Raw genomic sequence first — 20984 nt, 5'->3', positions numbered from 1 at the left:
TTAAGGGGATTAAAACAGAATAAGAACCTCTTGGATACTATTAGCAAAATTTTATGTTTTATACACACATTTATAAAAACTTTACACAGCAAAAGCAACCATCAGCAAAATGTAAAGGCAGGCTACTGAATGGGAGAAAATGTTTGCGACTATATACATCTAATGAGTAGTTAATATCCAAAATATATAAAGAACTCATACAATGTGATAGCAAAAAACAATTAGATTAAAAATGGTCGGGCTTCCCTGGTGGCGCAGTGGTTGAGAATCCGCCTGCCAATGCAGGGGACACGGGTTCGAGCCCTGGTCTGGGAGGATCCCACATGCCACGGAGCAACTGGGCCCGTGAGCCACAATTACTGAGCCTGCGCATCTGGAGCCTGTGCTCCGCAACAAGAGAGGCCACGATAGTGAGAGGCCCGCGCACCGCGATGAAGAGTGGCCCCCGCTTGCCACAACTAGAGAAAGCCCTCGCACAGAAACGAAGACCCAACACAGCCATAAATAAATAAATAAATAAATAAATAAATAAATAAATATTAAAAAAAAAAAAAAAAAATGGTCAGAAGATCTGAATAGACATTTTTCCAAAGAAGACATACAGATAAATAACAGGTACATGAAAAGATGCCCAACATGACTAATTATCAGGGGAATGCAAATCAAAACCACAGTGAGATATCACTTCACACTTGTTAGAATGACTATTATCAAAAAGACAAGAAGTAACAAGTGTTGGTGAGGAGGTGGGGAAAAGTGAACTCTCGTGTACTGTTGCTGAAAATGTAAATTGGTGCAGCCACTGTGGAAAACAGTATGGAAGTTCCTAAAAAATTTAAAAAGAGAACTACTGTATGGTCCAGCACGTCCACTTCTGGGTGTTTACTTGAAGAAAAGGAAAACACTAATTTGAAAAGATATGTGCACCTCCATGTTCATTGGAGCATTATTTACAATAGCCAAGACATGGAAGCAACCTAAATGTTCATCGATTGATGAATGGATAAAGAAGATGTTGCAACAGCATGGATGGGCTGTGGAGATATTATGCTAAGTGAAATATGTCAGACAGAGAAAGACAAATACTATATGGTCTCACTTGTATGTGGAACCTAAAACAACAGCAACAAAAACCAGGCTCATAGATGCAGAGGGCAGATTGGTGGTTGCTAAAGGAAGGGAGTAAGGGGTGGATGAAATAGTTGAAGAGGGTTAAAAGGTACAAACTTACAGTTATAAAATAAATAACCCATGGAGATGTAGTACACAGCATGGTGACTACAGTTAACAATACTGTGTTGTGTATTTAAAAGTTTCTAGGAGAGTAGATCTTAAAAGTTCTCATCCCAAGAAGAACAAAATTTTAATTATGGTGACCAGTGTTAGGCTTATTGTGATCATTTTGCAATACATACAAATATTCAGTCGTCATGTTGTACACCTGAAACTAATATAATGTTATATCAGTTATACCTCAATAAAAAAAATTATGCCTCACGCTATTTACAGCACATAATGCAGCTCATTCCTGGAGAAGCCCCTCTTGTGTCTTTCAGTGTGCAGACCAAATGACCCTTCTTCCGTGAAATCTTTACTGTTACCTCATCAAAAGTGATCTCTTCCTTCTGAATGCCTCTGACACTTTGTTCTCTTATTACCTTTTCCTTTTATAATATATATTTACGTGTGTGCATTTTCCCCTCCACTCACCTATAAGTACTTTGAGGACTGAGTAATATTTAGTACCTCAAATGTTTTGTACATGATAGGAAACCCTGTAAGTATTTTTGAGACAATGATTGAATGACTAATTTTTTTCAATGTATTTTCTGTTCTTTGTCCTTTTACCAGTCTTACAGCCCTGGACTTAGTCCATCTCTTGCCTGAACTACTGGAGATTTCTCAATCCCCTTCATTAATCTGGCATTGCCCTTCTCTACTTAGTATTGGCTACTTGTCCTCCTTTGTCCTTTTACCTAGTGCTTTAACGGTGATGCCCCGCTGCAGAAACATCTGCGGTGTGTTCACAGTGCGTGAGCCTGTCCCAGGTGCTTGTGTTTAGCTCCCAAGTTCTGCAAAAGGCCTCACAGACTTCCCCCCACTTATTTATTCCTATTTTCTAGTGTATTAGCTCCATTATAGACAGAGAAATGATCAGATATATTAGCCCTACCTCTCCCACCTATTTTTCTTAGTATCTTCTACTTCAGATCCTTTTCTCAGGGTCTTCCTCATTTCATTTTTATCTATTCTTCCTTGAAATTTGCCATCTTCACTACAGAACCTTTCTCTATTACTTAAATAGAAAATTATGTCTCTATTCTTTGATTTCAAAGCTGTTTTTCTGCCATGACACATTGCCTTCATTATTATGAGAGAGAAGGGATCATGTCATATCTTTTCATATCTCCCATGACACTGTCCCTAGCACACAGTAGGCACTAACCACGTATTTGTTAAAGTGATGAATACATACATTTAAAACTTTGATCTCTCTTGGAGCATTCAGGCAACTCCCAAACTTATATTGACTCCTTGTTTTTAAAAATTTATTATCTCTTATGAGAGAGGTACAAATATTCCTTAATTTTAGTGTTGGACAGTGGTTTTGTAAACTGAAAACTTCACTTGTTATCATCATAATGTATCTGTATATGGATTTAACTGCTTTCCTTTTATTACAAGGATACATATACATTTGAAACTTGTTTTAAATCGGTCACTCTTTCAGGATTTCTCCTTAAGGAGGATAAAAAAATAATATACTTGCTTTTGTTGTTTTGTGTCTTGTTTTCAACTACCATTGTGAAATAGATAGAATAACATAAATTACCAAGTGGGCTGAGCCAAATAAGCCCTCCCTTGATTTAATGTTATTCACATTTTAGCTTTAAACTGACAAATCCATTCCCTGAAGAGCAATTTCAGAGACTGGGGAGGAGTATCTTGTAATATCCAATAAAGTTAATTGTCATATTATTCAAAAAGTGCTGGAATCATGGTTCCAGGAGTTCGATTTACCTTTTTATCACAGCATCATGTCGTTGAGCCATTTTCCATTGGCTATGATTAAAATTTCTTTTCCCAGGAGGAGTGAAATATGCTAGCGCTTACATTTCAGAGAGTGGGTAATGTGACTTGGCAATATACCTCTCTATAAAGACCTTTAGATGTTCAGAAGTTACTGTTAATGCTTAATGTAAGAGGAGTAATTCACTGAAAATATTAACTTTTAAAAGTCTTTTGTTCTTTCAAGGTGGTTTCCAGAAGTGCAGAATATTTATTACCAAGGTAATAAAAAAAAGCTATTGCCAACTGGTGACAGCAGTGCCAAGTTGGAATCTTTTTTCAACTGTGCTGCTACACTTATGACTTTACAGCTGCAGGACCTCGCTTTGGTTTCCATGCAAGATTTCACAGACTTAATTGCACAACCCCCCGTAAGTAAGGTTCAGTTACACCAATATTCATTTACCAGTTTATTTATTTTCAGTTCTTTCAGAGTGGATAATTATAAAATAACCTTTACCAGTGGAAGAGCAGAAAGTGTATCTTTAGACCTATTACACTTACGTGTTGTTTTAAAAAAAGACTTAATGTCAACCTGCATATGTAGGATATATTATTATCATCACATTGGTGAGGTTAGTGGAAATAAGTAAAAATTCCCATAATTGGGAAATTTGGCTCATGAGGGCTGGGGAAGATTTCTCCAAAGAACTCTTTTCTTTCTGGAAGAAGGTCCTGTTACAGGGTGAGTGGAGTCTGGGAATTCGAATGTTCTCCTCTTGGGCTCCTTCTTTCATGATTCTAGAGCCCCACTGCTGTGCATATCTTCCTTTTTCTGGAATCGTGACCCTATAGTTGATCTGTAGGCTCAGTGGATACTAGATACCAACAAGTCTAGCTGGGAATGGCTCTTGCCCTTTTTGGTACAGTTCCTCTTTGGCTTAACTGTCTAGGGCATAAGAAGAAGGGTGAGTTCCCATGTATCCTAATTGGGACCAGTGCACTCCTTAGTCTATCACAATTCATATGCATATATATATATGTATACTTTATTATATATATATAACTTCTTTGTTGCAGGATTCTGTTAGAGCTTTTGAACATCCAGGTTTTGTCATGAGGCTGATTCTTGATAATGACACCATTAAGTTTGAACCTGATTTCAATGACTATATAGACATCCTTCTAAATGTTTATGATGTCATGATTAAGGCTGTCAGTTTCGTGCCAAGAGTTGAGGCAAAATTGTATTCCAAGTGGGTAAGTAATAAGGATATTCTGATAGCTTCAATTTGCATGATGGTATTTGCTTCAAATAACTTCTTTTAGTATAGACAGGTATCCTCTGCTTTACAGAATACAAATGGCCTAGTAACACTGGCTTATAAGGCAGTTTTGCTTTAAAAGCATACTATTTTCCCATTAGCTTCTCTTAAATACTGGTTTCTTAGACCAGTCTTCTATTGAACTCAGCTGAAAACTTTCTGAGGGGGAAGAATTAAAGTTGTGATCTGGTTTGAAGCTGTCAATGAGCATTTGCTGTAGCATTCACACCATGCTGTTGACTGCTGTTACACTTTTCCAGCTCTGTAAAACTCTCCTCCAATTAGCTACCTTCCTGATACACCTTCTTCCAGGAATAGTCATGTCTCCTTACTTCCAAATCATAGATCCTACTTCCCTTCTCTCTCTGGCCAAATATTTAGCAAAGTTCTGCTGAACTACGATATTTCAACAGTAGTTATTGCAGTCTAGTATATGAAATGAGCATGTCTGAAAATTCCTTAACTTAAAAGCTTTTCAAGTTTCGTAAGTCCAAACAGTAGCTTTCTTCTCCCTTTTTCATTTTTAAAATAGTGTATGAATATTTCATACATACAAAAGAGTACAGGAGGCTAGTGTTTAAAGTTTTAAGCAGTAATAGAGTTAACACCTTCATACCTTCAATCTGACTTAAACAATGACTATTACCTTTAAGCTCTACCTGCCAATTGGTCTTCCCTGTTCATATCCCTATCCTTCTACCTTCTAGCAAAGGAATCACTATCTTGCACTTTGTAGTTATTTTTTAAATTAATTTTTATTGGAGTATAGTTGATTTACAATGTTGTGTTAATTTCTGCTGTACAGCAAAGTGAATCAGTTATACATATACATATATCCACTCTTTTTTAGGTTCTATTCCCATATAGGTCATTACAGAGTATTGAGTGGAGTTCCCTGTGCTATACAGTAGGTTCTTATTAGTTATCTATTTTATGTATAGTAGTGTGTATATGTCAATCCCAATCTCCCAGTTTATCGCCCTTCCCTTCCCCATTCGTAACCATAAGTTTGTTTTCTGCATCTGTGACTCTATTTCTGTTTTGTAGATTGGTTCATTTGTACCATTTTTTTAGATACCACACATAAGCGATATCATATGACACCTGTCATTCTCTGTCTGACTTTACTCAGTATGACAATCTCTAGGTCCATCCATGTAGTTGCAAATGGCATTATTTTGTTCTTTTTTATGGCTGAGTAATATTCCATTGTATATATATACCACATCTTCTTTATCCATTCCTCTATCGGTGGACATTTAGGTTGCTTCCATGTTCTGGCTATTGTAAACAGTGCTGCAGTGACCATTGGGAATTTTGTAGTTATTATTCTGAATTCTTAAACATAAACTTACTACATGTCTGTATATCTGTAAACAATTTCTCTTTGGTTTTTCTATGTCTTTGTATAGATGGAGTCATCTCATAAATAGTCCATGACTTGTTTTATTTTACTTAACACTGTGATTGTGACATTATTCATTTTGAGAATATTTTCTTCTTCATAGAGCTTCTAATTTTTTTATCATTTTATTTTTATTTTCTCAGAATCCGTTAACTTTTCTTTTTTTTCAACTAGGCCTGGTCATTTTTGATAGTTTCTTGTACTTAGTCATGTATTCATTACTCTTCTCTGTTTGCTGATCTGGCTCCTGCTCCTGGTGGTCTATTTCTGTGGGTGTTTTTCCTTTATTATTATGGGCTTATACACATAAGAACTTTATGCAGGGAAGTCTTTGAGGCCTTGATTTGGGTTGGTTCCTCTGGATTTTGCATATTCTCTTGACATGTGCTCTGGAGGCCCCTGCAAACCCAGGACCCTTTTTTTTTTTTAATGATTTTTTTTTTAAGGGAACTTTATTTTTATTTATTTATTTATTTGGCTGCGTTGGGTCTTTGTTGCTGCGCAGGCTTTCTTTAGTTGCGGTGAGCAGGGGCTACTCTTCGTTGCGGTGAGCGGGCTTCTCATTGCAGTGGCTTCTCTTGTTGCGGAGCACAGGCTCTAGGCACGCGGGCTTCAGTAGTTGTGGCTCGCAGGCTCAGTAGTTGTGACGCACGGGCTTAGTTGCTCCGCAGCATGTGGGATCTTCCCGGACCAGGGCTCGAACCCATGTCCCCTGCATTGGCAGGCGGATTCTTAACCACTGCGCCACCAGGGAAGCCCCCAGGACCCTTTTAACCAAAATTCTTGCCTGAGGATTTTGTGGATGACACTGGCAGTGTGAGTGTTTACCCAAATGTGTATGAGAACAGGCTTGTGGTTCCAAATTGTTAAGACGAGGATCCTTTCTCTTCTCCACTGAAAAACAAGGCCCAAACAAGACATTTTCCTTTCTTGCCCCCTCATTTAAAGGTTCTGTCAGCTTTCAGCATTCTGAAGTTTTGTGTCCTCAGAACCCTCATTGTGAGGTTGTGTCACTTCTCTTTGTTCCTGGCTTTATGTAGGAGTATCAGTTGACTTCCCACCTTACTCAGGCTTGAGGCTTTGTTTCCTGACCGCCATTCTCTCACCCATGCCACCCAGCCCCACACATGTGCCCATCCTGCTGGAGACTCATTAAAGCAAAGCTTAGGCCACCAGGGATCTGCAGAGTCCCCAGGGCAGCTGCTCACGTCCGCATATAGTTACCTCCCGATTCATGTATTCTCTCATGTTTGGCCCCTTAGACTTGCCTTATGATTTTACTGCCTTAACCATGCATTATAAAAGTTATATTTGGCATTTTCCCCAGCATATTTATGTGTTTTGAACTAGGTCGTTGTTTTCAAACAGGGTATCTGTTCCTCATATTACCATAAATAGAAGTCTCTCAAGAAACTTACTGTTTACTTTGTTTTTTTGTTTAATTCCAGTTCCTATTGCATCCTTTTCTATTCTGTTCATACCCTGCCTTCCTCAAGAATGACTAGATGTAGCTTATGAAACAGACAGATATAACAAGTTAATAAGAGTTACTAGATAAAGTTCGAAGTGGAAAAAAGTATTATAATCATCTGAATGAAGACAGTTGCTATGATTTTATGCTTATAAAATATGGCTCTAAGCTTCCTGGTTTCTACAGTAAAGAGGAAAATATAACACGTTTTAGACTGCTCAGGTATTTTTTCTGGTATCAAATTTTGAGAGATAGGTCTTACCTGGGGAATTATACGTGGGGTAATGATTCTAAAACCCTATGTACCAGCATCATGTGGTGACTTTTAAAAATACAAATCCAGGGGTCCCCGCCACCCCCATTCCCTGCACCTAGAGATGTAGATTTACAATGACAGTCTGTACTCAGAAGTAGGTATACTGGTAAAATATCCCTAGATGATTCTGGCAATCCCTCAAGTTTGGAAACAAGTGATACAGAGGGTACTTGAATATTAATGAGCTTCACATTAGATCCAACAATTTCACATTGCAGTACATAATACATATTGCTTTATCCTAAAGTTCTTTTTCAAAAAAGATGACACCAAGTATCTGCTGTGCCCTGGGGGATGAGGTAGTGGTGATGGTGGTGGGATTCACTAATGTCATGAAGCATCTAGTTCTGAAAAAGTGTGATTTCCTGAAATGTCCACTAGGGGGCATAGCGGACAAATGCATCCTGGATACCTGAACAAATTACCCAGTTCTCTAAGGAATCCTTTCATATTCTCAATTTGAAAGCTGTAGAATATTCACTACTGGCAATGATTTTTGTTTGTTACAGTTAAAAATCCCTTTTTCTGGACAACAGGTAGAGAGCATATATATTTTTTAAGTGTAATGTGGTTCAAGATAATAAACCATATATATATGACATTTACTTGTCCTCTTATTCAAAAAGAGAAGGAGACAAGATGTTGAGATTTGTTTGCTTATTTAAAATTGTTGTCTGATACATTCTTGCCCACATTATTCTAATGGTGGTAGCAGAATGCAAATTTTGCAACTGGGGATTTTAGTCTGTTCTAGTTGCTGTTCACATTGACCTCTGAAAGCTCAGAGGTCAGTGAATGAGTAAGCAATCCTTCTTTGTTCTACAAACATTACTCCTCCAGGTGAAGAAGTACTGTGACTGTGATCAAAGACTGTGATCATATGGCATTGAGCTGACTTATTTTTTAAAAATAATGTACGATGCAAGTGCTACCTTTTAAGCTAGCCTATACAGTTGTACAAATAAAACATGGATTTTGCTGTTTTGATATTCCAGCTCTTATTCTGTGTATGTTCTCAAGTGACTGCTCTTTCCTCCATACAGAAAAACAAAACACACCTAGATAGCCTCTAAGAAAAACAAAACATATGAAACCTAGATATTTAAAATACTGCTGTGATTGGACTCTCTACAGATATAGATTAGAAAATCCAAGGGACCTTGTGAATTAAAAAAAAAAAGACAGTATGGTAAGATGGGCATTTTTACAAAGCTGAATGATATGGTTACCTTAATTTAAAGTATTTTCAATAACTCATATTGTTTTTACTCCTTTGTTTAGGAAAGTAAGTCTAAACCAACAACCTTGAAGCCGATAATTCTGAAGGAAATTGTTGACGCTCACAAAGAAAAGATTAAGGAGGTGGTTACGTGTGAGAGTGTGGCACCGAATGAGCACCTCAGACTCTATGACAAGTATGATTTTTTAATTACCAAAAAAGCTGAGCAAGATGCTGATGCTTTCCTTGCAGAAAATCATAATTATGAGAAAATAATACAAGAAATTCACAAATACCAAAAACTCATAGAGGACATACAGTACACATCTAGAAAGGTAAATGACCCATTTTGTACAACTGTTCTTTGTACCTAGTGATCTTTTCCCAGTTTTATTAGGTTGTATTTCTAGACCCTACAGTGAAAGAATTAGACCATTATCATCAACAGAAAACTGTTTGTTGGGTCTTTTTATGTGCCAAGCATTGTGGTAAGCCCTGGCTGTGCAGAGGTAGTCAAAACACATAGTTCTTATGCTCGTAGAGCTGAAGGTCTACCCTATAAGCCTGACTTTTAAGTAATTTATTTTAACTTGGCCCCTCAAAAATATCAAGAACTAATTTTTTTTTTTTGCTTTGGTGTTTACAAATCCTTTGGAAAATATGGTAATTATACCAAAATGTGGTTACTTCTGTTTAATAGGAGACTGGTAATTAAACGTTTTCTTCTTTTGTCCTTTTTTATATTTTGCAAAATTACTACCATGACCATGCATTACTTTTTTGTACAGAGCAAGTATAACATTTAAATCCCGCACTATCTATGTAGCAATAACTCAATTCTCCAAAGTGTTTATATCAATTATTGTGCTGAAATAGAATTGGCTTCCAAGATACACTGTTCAAGGAGATTCACCCAGGAGATAGTGGTAAAATATAAAAGAGTATTTGCAAAACCCTGCCTGCATCCTATTAAAAAAAAAAAAACTCAGTTGTATTAGGTCACACACACAAAAATCAATATTATGGAAAAAGGCAAACTTGTGGGAATCATTTATGTCGTTTCATGTTTATTAAACTTTTAATACCTAACATTGCAGACTATTCGTTTAGGAATGTTTGAAATGCGCTGTGAGGAATTAATCAGAGCTTTGGTGAAGCGAGCAGATATTATTTGTGGAAAACTTATAGCTAAAATGTTCAGAGACCATCAGGAAGTAAATACAAGGTATTTATTTAATATTATATTTTTATTTTTGGGGGTGGAGGAATTAAATAGAATCAACTGTCACTCAACTAAAGTAATGGATTAGAATAGTGTCATAAAGGATAGAAAAGAAAAGATAAAGCCAAACTTATTTCAACTTGGCTCTAAGTGTTATTTTGTGATTTGTAGTATTTTTTCACCATGAATGTGTCTTCCCAGTTGTCTGAATTAGGGTGGTATTAAAATGCGTTTGCATTTCTTTTGTACAAGTCAGGTGGGCATTATCTAACTTCAGATTTTTAAGTTTGTGTAATCAATACACAAAGTGAGTTTTCACAGTGGATATACACGGTAGTTGTCAAGGATCTCAAATTTGGAACATCATTTTACTGTAGTTACCCTTCAAGGCCATGGTAACACGTTACCTTAACTACAAACTCATTTGTTGTCCAATCTGGAGATTTTTAGGAAAACTGACTCATGTTAAGTAAACTCACAGAATGCTAATGTGTGAAGCAGAATACCTGTTTAAGACAAGAAGTGTAGTTAGTTTTCTAGCACTGGTGATAGTGTGGCTTCAGGAACCTCTTTCCTGCTATCAGTTACATGGAATAAAACCTCCAAATAATCAGAATTTTTTATAATTATAGTGTTAGAGAAAAAGCATTAAAAAGATATTTCTTTTAGCCTGTAAGAAGCCTGGAGGGAGCTTCACTTACCTACCATATGTCAGGCACAGCACTAGAGACTTGGACTGAATATGAACAAAATTCCTGAAGAAAGTTACATTGTAGAAGGGGAAATAGACATCCAATTCAGTAAATTACAACAGGGTGTGATAAGTTGTGTCCTGAACCACAGAAGTAGAACAGTAGAGAAGGAAGTGATTAATTTCCTTTCAGGGTGAGGTTTGGAGGAGAGGGGAAAATCAGGGAAGTCTGCAAAGAGGAAGTGATGTAGGAATTCATTTTGAAGGATGAGTAGGAGTCCGCCAGGTGAATGATGTGGGTGAAAGAATTCCAGTTAGAGGAAATAATACGTAGAAGGGAGTGAGGTATGAACATGGCATGATGTATTCCAAGAACAAGGAGTGGGTTGTGTTGCTCTCACAGATACTGAGAAGCGGGAGGCTGAAGAGGGAGGCACCACGTGGAAAAGGGCTAGGATTCAGGCGGCTTATCTGAGAAACAGAACAGTATATTCAGCTTAAAGTACCTTTTCCTCTAAAAGTACTGGAAGAATACTGAAAATGTCTTTTACTTACAGCATTTCATGCTGAGTGAAATATTTGCTTTAATTTCATAACTATTTCCCTTCCTCTTAGCTTCCCTCAGAGCTCATGCCAGTTCTACTTTTTCCCCTTTTCTCTTAATTATGCCTCTCACCAGACTCACTGGCTGTATAGAGGATATACCAGGACTGTTATAGGAACCACTAGATACAAATGCCCTCAACTCCTTGCCCTTACATGTCTCATCTCACCACTCCATGAACCCCTCCCTATTTGCCTCCCCACATTCTCAGAGGTCAAGAGTCTGTCAGCCACTCACTGTTCTCGTCTCTACCTACGAGCTCAGCCCCCTTGCCTCCCATCCCTCTGGACCTGGCTCTACTAGTCATCCCCTCTGTGTCTCATTTTAAATCTTTCCTTCACTGTGGATTCTGCCTCTGAAATTTACAAACACGGTCAAAACCCTCTTCCGTCCTCCAACCCTCCACTTCAACCCAACATCATCACCATCCATTCCGTCTCCTTCACCTTCACCTCTCCTTCTTCAATCTTCTTGAAGAAATTTCTGCAGATGTTATCTGCACTTCCTTAGCTCTCACTACTCTTTTTTTAAAATCCCATAGTAAGTTCATTGTTTATATTGCCCACAACCTAAATCAGTAGGAAATATTTGCATATTACCAGAAGCTTCTGAGCACACAGTTCCATTTTAACCGTGCCTTCCAAGTAGACCACCTTTTTGTGCCATCTCAGCTAAATCTCTGGTAGAGCCCTTAAAACTCTAGGTTGGAAATGATTGTTCATAGTCTTGTTGTCCATACTGGATTGTGAACTGCTTGAGAACCATTATTGCATCTTACACATTTGTGTACCTCCATCACTTATTGCTGTAGCTGGGAATGTAATAGATGATCATTAAATGTGTATTGAATGAATGAGTAAATGAGCACAAATTTGCTTTTAATTAATTAGATGTCATAAAGGTAAGATAATCTGTATTGTTCATGTAATAGAACATTAAAATAGTACACAGGAATATATTTAGAAATAAAATTTAATTATAGAAGATGGGTTTTGTCTGGTGTTTCAGATTATGTGAGGAATTTGAGAAGATATCTGAAAAAGCTCTTAGCACTCCTCCAAATACAGCAGAACTGATGGAAATGAAGGTATTGTTTATAAGCTCTGTATAGTCATGTGCGTGTAAGTAAATTGTTTTTCTTTTTTTTCCCCCAGCTTTTATAATTATTGACATGATAATACAATAACAAATTGCTCCAAAAGTTAAAACAGAGGCTTAAAATAGTAAGTTACACACACACACACACACAGAGCTCATGAGTGTGAAGTTTGGTGATTCAAGCTGGACACTCCTCCTAGATGGTTCTTCTGGACTCAGTCAGATCAGCTAGTTCTCAGTTGGGTTGACTAGTGTAATTATCTTCAGCAGCTTGACTCTGCTCTGCTTGTCTCTCAAACTTCAACAGGCTCAGCTGAGCATGTTTTCATGGTATGGTAGAGGCACAAAAGCAAGCCCAATTGTACAAATGCTTTTCAAGTTTCTGCTTGTGTCACATTAGCGAATAGCCTGTTGACCAAAATGGCCACAGAGTCAGTGAGAGGACACTACAAGGACAAATAGTGGGAGAGGTGAAGTATTGGAGTTATTAATGCAATCGTCTGCAAGAATCTTTTTGAGGGCACTATTAATAATTGTTACCATGCTAACAGGCATAAACCAGGACTGTCTTGGGCAACCTGAGATACGCAGTCATCCTTCATTTTTTTAATCAACAAATATTTAATCCTTAAGTAATATTTTATTTTGTTTTTGATAGGCTTTTATTATATATTAAACATTTCTGTGGTAGTTTGCTGAAAAGTGTTTTGAGCATAGGACTTATGGTACTAAAAATATTAGAGAAGTCTCGCATCATTTTTCTTGTTGCTTCTGTGCTTGAAGTCTACCTGATGGTAATAAAATAATATAAAACACCTGGTTAATCATCCTTTTATTTTGTTCCTTTTCCATTCTTATAACATTACACTTTTACAGGATCTTCTTTTTCCTTTTCTAGCAATCTGAAGATCCAAAATAGAACCCTTGTGTTCCTAGATTTTAAAATATTTAAGCAAACCCGGCAAAACATGTTAAATCTTTCAAAACTTTGTATAGGTAGGAAATTACAAAAGGTGTTCAAATGATTACGTACATTAAATTATTCACTTAAAGAAAAATTTGTGAAAATCACTAGAACCAAATTGTACATATCAGCCTCTAAAGAGTTCTATTTCCTTTAAAGTATTTGTACTTGGATTGGGGTTCTTGTGAATTTATGTGTATGTGTGTGTATCAAATACAAACATACCTATGATATCCTTTTTAGAATTTTTTATATTTTACATGAGTTATTATAGAACATCAAGTGATACTTTGATTATGGATGATTTGAAAGGTAGCTGGAGAGTTCCATAGCTGGAAATTCCTTTGAAAAAAATGAATACTGAGTATGAAGAGTGTTATTTATTTACCCTCTTAACCATCACTGGAAATATTTAGGAATTTGGAGTTATTTAGTGTGAATTTCTATTGTTCATAGCAACATTTCACAGAATTAGCAAATAGGATTCATTACCTAATATTTAAAATATTTCTGTGTCTTGAAAAAGTTTATTCCTATAAGGGCATAAACATCTTCTCAGTTTATTCAATACAGACATCAGTCATTTTTTTATCAGTAAGAGGAAATAAAAATGCAGTTGTTTGACTACATAAAAAGCTGATTAACCAAATTACAAAAATGTATTTTCAATTAGATCACTGTTTGGATTTGCAACAGAAAAACATTTATTCTAATTAGAATGACATATCAATGAAAGATTTTAAGGCAATGTCCTTTTTTTCTTTTTAATTACAAAAGTGAAAATTTAAACAATATGGAATTGTACAAAGTAAAAGTTCCTCTTTTTCCATAATTCCTTTTTTTGGGGTAATGGTTCTTTCCAAACATATGTATATATATGGCACTAGGGAGAGTGATGAAAAGGGAGAGCCAGAGACAGGTGGTTATTAGAGATTTAAAAGAACTTTAAAAGCATTAAGAAAAAAAGCATTTACTTCATAGACAGGGAGGTGTGGGGTATAACAGGGAAGGTAAACACAGGTAGGTACAAGTAATTGCCAGTTTTCTCATTTTTCAGTGGGATAGCAGGTTTCTTTCAGAATTTATATTATTAAGATATATGCATAAATTAATATGTTTCAAAAGAGGTTTGAGAGAGCTACATGTATATATGTACATATACATGGGCACCTCCATGTGCATGTATACACACACACCTATATATTCACCCACTCACACACACACAAAGCTTTGTTTTTGCAAAAATAGAATCATTACTCCTGCAAATTATTTTATTCACTTAACAGTATACCTTCTCTGTACTTCTACTAAGTAAATAGGGCTCTTACTTTCTTCCAAAATCAATAGCCAATTACTTCAGTACAATTTATTAAATGATCTGTCATTTCACTCCTGATTTGAAATGCCTCTTTTTCAACACTAAATTTCCATTTGTACTTGGATCTATTTCTAAACTCTGTTCTGTTCCATTCTCTACTCCTGAGCCAGAACAGGAACTGTTTAAATTACTGCATCTATATAGTATATTTTGCTATTTAGCAGGGCTAGTCTCTATCGTTTTCCTTTTTCATGATTATCTTTGTCTACTCTTGAGTACTTTCAGAGACTTTTAAAATTATATCAAATTTAGTTTTTTAAAATGCCATTGCAATTTTGATTGAAATTGCATTGACTTTCTAGACCGATGGGAGGAGAATTTACATCTTATTATGTTTTAACGTGTGTTTCCATATTTATTTGGTACTTTTAAAATGTCCTTCAATAAAGTACTATAGTCTTCCTCACAGATTTTGCACATTCCTTGTTAAATTTGTCTACAGTTATATTTTAGTTTTATAACTAAGGAAAGTGTTGCAGCACTGGTGTCTGTTGCAAGTTTGCCATTTTACATTTGTTATGGTGGTTATTTGACTAACTGTCCCCTCCACTAAACTACAAGCTCTCTGAGGACAAAGCCCAGGTCTGTTTCTGTCACACTGTTATTGCCAGCACCTGGCATGGTATCAGGCATGTAATAGGTGCCCGAAATGCTCTTCTGAAAGAATAAATGATATCACTCAGCATCTGCTTCTTATATTCCAGGGAACCATAGCATCCTTTGGTTTTCCAGTGCTCTTTGTGTGTTGTTTAGTATTTCTGTTTTTCACCCTGCTCTGTCAGTAAAGGTTTTCAGGATGCATGAGAAGCAGCCTGTGCTGCAGTCCCCTATTTGGAACCAAAAGTCTATACTTCTAACAAGTCTGTACATATTTATGCAGTGTATTTCTACAGGCTATTTTTTGACATGAGCCATTCCTTAAAATGCCATCTGTAATATTTGTTTTCCCTCAGGCTTATATTCAGAAAGTAGAGACAGTTGATATGATTGAACTGGGACGGAGATTGGTGGATTCTAAAAACTGCCTCGCCTTCCTCATTGAGTGTACCAACTTTTCTCCAGCAGACATTAGGCTAAATAATAATGTCTTCCAGTGGTATGGAAGAATGGATGAAATTTTTGACGAACACAGGAAAATCATTAAGGAGAAAACAGAACAATATCAAGAAGGTCTTAAGGTGGGAATCATGGATATTTTAAATTATTTTCATTTCCTGGAAATATGTAACTTCTTACATAGCAGTGTCAGCTCCTCTATTTCACAGATAGTATATCTTAGCTCTCTCCTCCCGGAAGTCTTAGTAGAGGATAGGACACATGATTGATGGATGTGGCATCATTTCTTGATTTTTCAAGGGAGAAAACATTCGAATATATTGCCCACAAATGACCATTAATAAGAATAGTATTTATCTGATACGGTTTATAGTACTGTCTTGAATTTATTTTTACTAAGGTCAAAGCTCCCTTGGTGAGGTGTGCCTTCACACCTCATAATCACCAGCTTGCCTAAGTACCATGCCCAGAACCATCACTATAACGTTCCGTAACTTGAACCTTTGGTGTGTGTGTCCTACGTGTAAGATGGTGTGTGATTCCCCCCATCTGCCTGTGCAGCCTCACCTCCTACCTCTCCCCACTTCTTGCTCTTGACTCTTCAGTAACCCTGAGCAACGTCTGGTCCCTGCTCTCCTACACCTCTCATCTCTTACCCTCTCTCTCCATTCTCTCTGGAGTAACCTGCCGCCCCGCCTGTCTATCTAGCAAAGTCAGCTGACTTTCTGAGAAGCCCTTTCAGTCAGACCTCAGTACTGCTTCTCCTCTGCTCCCATGACACTTTTAACACACCTCCACCGGGCTAATTATCTGATCATTATGTTATTATTTCCATCTCCCCATTAGTCGGTCAGCTCCTTGATAGCAGGGCTGTCTCATTTCTACCTTTTCTCCGTTTATATCTGCTTGGCTAGCACAGTGCCTGACACACAGAAATGCCATGAGCGCTTCATAGCTATTATGTGAATAAATGACACAGTATTTTCAGTCTCATTTTACAGATGAAGAGACTAAGGTTCCCAGGTGAAGGTGAAGAGGCCTGTTTCAAGTCAGCCAGTAGAGCTGTTTGATAGCAAGCCTAGCCTCTTTCTACCTCACTATAGCAAATACGATTAATTGGCAGCATATGTTGTTTGCAGAATAAATTATAGACTTAAAACAAACAAAAAAAACCCTTCATTTTAAACTATAAGTCTATATTTCTGTTTTATGTTTAGGCCATTTCAGAAATTTTTAAAACCTGTAGAAAGCATCATGGGTATTTGATGCTTATGCTACAATATAATAGACCCTTAGGAAATCACTAGGTGGCCCAGAATTATCTATACTTCATTGTAATGTATACCATTCTACAAACTACACATAATGTTAATGAATTTTTCCTCTCATTTTTCTTCCCCCACTGGGCCAGAGCAATAAATTGGCCAGGAAACCAAAGAGGACAGAAATCAACCTAGATAATCTATAAAATATAAAATCTATTTTTGAATAACCTAGATTTGACTTTTGAATATTTTATTCAGAGCTGTTTTTTTAAGAGCCATTTAATTTGGAATGCCTTACCAATGACAATTTTGTAAGAAGCCATTCTCATTAAAAAAACAAACAAACCCACACACACCTGTTTTATACTGGAAGGGTTTAGTTTTTCGGCTTTTAAATCTGGATTTATTTATTTTATTTCCTGTGAAGAGAGCCCATGGGACAAGAAAAATAACTTTGGAATACTTTGTTTTAGCATTGCTAATTGAAGAGATACCTGAATATCAGAACGCAATTAAAGAAATTCAGTTTTTTCCAGTTGTTTGTAAAAATGCTACCTTTACAGGCCTTAAAAAAAAATTGGACTTCACTTTTAGCCTCATACTTGATAATTGTGAGATATTTTTCAAGTGCTTGTATTTCATTAGCATCCTAAAGAAATACCATTGTTTAGCACATTCTTATTCATTTTATTAGAACTTCTTACCTTGATAATACAAGGGTAAACTTTCTCTAATTTGTGAATTATAGGAATCTTAATCCATTAATCTTAAATCCCAGCTCTTAAAAATTCTGTATATTTTGGATCCCAGTCATCTTCAAGATCATCCCTTTCTTCATATTTTGCCAGTGACAGAATATAATAATAATAATTCTGATAATCCTTACAAATTCTAAAATTTTCTCTTGATGCCTAGGGGTTTTTACTCTTAAAAATAGTAATGAAAATAATTGTTTTTATTAGTTACGGTGTGAACGGTTTGTGGAGGAATTGGAGAGTTATGCTAAACAGTCAGAAGAATTCTACTCATTTGGAGATCTTCAAGATATACAGCGGTACCTGAAAAAGGCTCAGACACTGAATGGAAAGTTGGATTTAGCAGCAGACAAGGTATAATTTAAAAATTCTTAATAGGATGAATTAGTTCAACAGAATGAGCATTTGAATTTGTATTGGGTATTCACCTTTAAGAAATGGATTCAAATAAAAGAGTTTAACTACATCTAATTAGAGATTAATATGAATGGCACAAATAGATTTTATAGACATGCTTCAAGGAGGGAGCAACATTGCTGTTTTCTATTGGTAGTAATAACATTTCAGTGGCCTTCATCTTTTAAAGACAGAGTTATATCTCCATCTGCTTTTTAATCTTGATCATTTACATTATGTGATGACACCTGGTTACTGTTTAGATTTCCCACCTCCATGGAAGCCAGCTTAGATTTGGTGGCTGTGTTTTTAAATTAGGTCCATTATTTTCTCCCATCAAGCTACTTTGTTCCCAATACCGCTATTTCAGAAATCAGTGGTCTCGTTAGTAGCAGCTGGGTGGGAAAAAGCTGTACTCTTTGCCATGTTAGAAGTTTGAAATTTTTAATTGCGTTTTTTATAAAAAGGGGAAATATGAAAACACCATATTACGATGCTCTACCATTTTTTATATATTGTAAGTTTTTAATATCTTAGTTCAGGTAATTAAATAGTTTATAATAATCTCAGATATGTAAATATATGTTGAGACAAGAGAAATTGTAGATTTTTTTAAACTGATGCCACTGAAATTTTAAGTAATCTGCATAATTTACATATCTATCTCACTCTTTTCAATTCTGTAGATTTCTCATCTACATCTCCCATATCCTCACAACTTCACTACTAATCTAAGAGGAAATTAATGCTTTCTTTGTGTCTCTTATCCTACTTACCTTCAAGACCCAGCCCTGGTTGTAGCTTCTCTAGCATCTGTGATTGCGCTATTTCAGCAGGCTCTCTTGTGTCTGAGTGATAGCATTTTTAAAAGTATACCATTCATTTTATATTAAATGGCTACTGCTCTAACACATCTCTTCTGTTGCCTTATATTATTAAATAATTGGTATCTAACTCCTCATCTGGATTACTAACTCTTGGAATTGGTACTTTGCAATATACTTTTTTCTATTTTCCACAGTATCTAACACAATGCTGTGTTTATTAAAAGTAATTAAGTTCTTGGGACTTCCTTGGTGGCACAGTGGTTAAGAATCCGCCTGCCAGTGCAGGGGACACGGGTTCAAGCCCTGGTCTGGAAAGATCCCACATACCACGGAGCAGCTAAGCCCGTGGGCCACAACTACTGAGCCTGTGCTCTAGAACCTGTGAGCCACAACTACTGAGCCCATGAGCCACAGCTACTGAGCCTGCGTGCCACAACTACTGAGACCCGCGCACCTAGAGCCTGTGCTCTGCAACAAACAGAAGCCACTGCAATGAGAAGCCCGCAACGAAGAGTAGCCCCCACTCGCCACAACTAGAGAAAGCCTGCGTGCAGCAACAAAGACCCAACGCAGCCAAAAATAAATAAATAAATGAATTTTTAAAAAGTAATTAAGTTCTTGTGAGTTAATAAATGAAGCTATATTCTCAGTATATCTGGATGGGCAGAGACTTTTTATATTTATAAATTTACTGTTTAAACTAACTTAACCAATCATTTTTCTCTGGAAACTGTAATAAAAAAGAAATAGGAACAACAAAAATAAACAAGACATTGAAAAAAGGCATTACTGCTCAGTTTTTCTAGTTATGGCCTAATTTAACTTTAGTGTTTAATGAGAGGTTTTTTTGGTCACATTTGATATAAATATTTTTTAAAACTTTATTTTGAATATCATTCACTTTCAGAATAACATATTTAATACTTGTCCTTCCAGATTGAGCAGTTTAACGCTGAAGAGGAGGCGTTTGGTTGGCTACCATCAATATATCCTCAACGTAAAAAAATCCAAGATGGTTTGAACCCTTATCTTCGTCTCTATGAAACTGGTGTAGAATTTAGCACCAAATACAGGGCATGGACAGAAGGACCATATCACAAGGTGAATCCAGACCAAGTAGAAACAGACGTTGGAAATTACTGGAGAGGACTATATAAGCTGGAGAAAACCTTCCATGATTCTCCAAATGCATTGGCAATGACAAAAAAAGTAAGGGCAAAGGTGGAAGATTTCAAGCAGCACATTCCTCTCATTCAAGTGATTTGTAATCCTGGTTTGCGCCCCAGGCACTGGGAGGCTATGTCCAGCATCGTTGGTTACCCCCTGCAGCCAGCAGATGATTCCACTCTCTTCTCTTTTTTAGATATGAATCTGGAACCATATTTAGATAGGTTTGAAGGTATTAGTGAAGCAGCTAGCAAAGAATATTCTCTCGAAAAGGCCATGGAGAAGATGATTAATGAATGGGATGCAGTGGAATTTGTCATTCTTCCTTATAGAGAAAGTGGGACATTCATTTTGTCATCAGTTGATGAAATTCAGATGTTGTTGGATGACCACATTATTAAGACACAAACTATGCGAGGATCTCCTTTCATTAAGCCCTATGAAAAACAAATGAGGTAAAGTGTTATTTATGTGACAGTGATTATACTATGTTACCAAAATTATCACTCATATGTAATATACAGTTCTTCTTAAAAGTTGATTCTGTACTTTATACTTAATATGCTAAATAGTGTATTGTAAGGAATGATAACCTTTATTGCTTTTGGAAGAGTCCTGATCCTTTTGCTATCATGTATATTCATAACAAAGGTAATAGACAGTCAGCCTCCAGATACTCATTTTTATTGCCCACAGTCTGATCTTATACATTTGACTCTCAAAAATAGTCTCATGCCTATGAACATAGTTTATAGAACATATAAACTGTAAAACTGAAGAAGATAATGTAATTTTCCAAATGTACTGATTAGTTTG

General features: G+C 36.4%; 1 protein-coding gene across 1 annotated transcript in view; it reads left to right on the top strand.

The window, feature by feature from the left end:
- DNAH7 (dynein axonemal heavy chain 7) overlaps positions 1-20984 on the top strand; it is a 249393-nt gene that overhangs the window by 50549 nt on the left and 177860 nt on the right. The window contains exons 11-18 of the mRNA XM_057551036.1: positions 3257-3440; positions 4090-4269; positions 8808-9080; positions 9843-9970; positions 12271-12349; positions 15656-15880; positions 17986-18132; positions 19938-20623. Of these exons, the coding sequence (XP_057407019.1) occupies positions 3257-3440; positions 4090-4269; positions 8808-9080; positions 9843-9970; positions 12271-12349; positions 15656-15880; positions 17986-18132; positions 19938-20623 (1902 nt within the window). The remainder of the gene's footprint in view (positions 1-3256; positions 3441-4089; positions 4270-8807; positions 9081-9842; positions 9971-12270; positions 12350-15655; positions 15881-17985; positions 18133-19937; positions 20624-20984) is intronic.

This window comes from Balaenoptera acutorostrata, chromosome 8 (assembly GCF_949987535.1).
Source record: "Balaenoptera acutorostrata chromosome 8, mBalAcu1.1, whole genome shotgun sequence".
Taxonomy (NCBI): Eukaryota; Metazoa; Chordata; class Mammalia; order Artiodactyla; family Balaenopteridae; genus Balaenoptera; species Balaenoptera acutorostrata.
The sequence above is the reverse complement of the archived record's forward strand: the minus strand, read 5'-3'. Positions and strand labels throughout refer to the sequence as shown.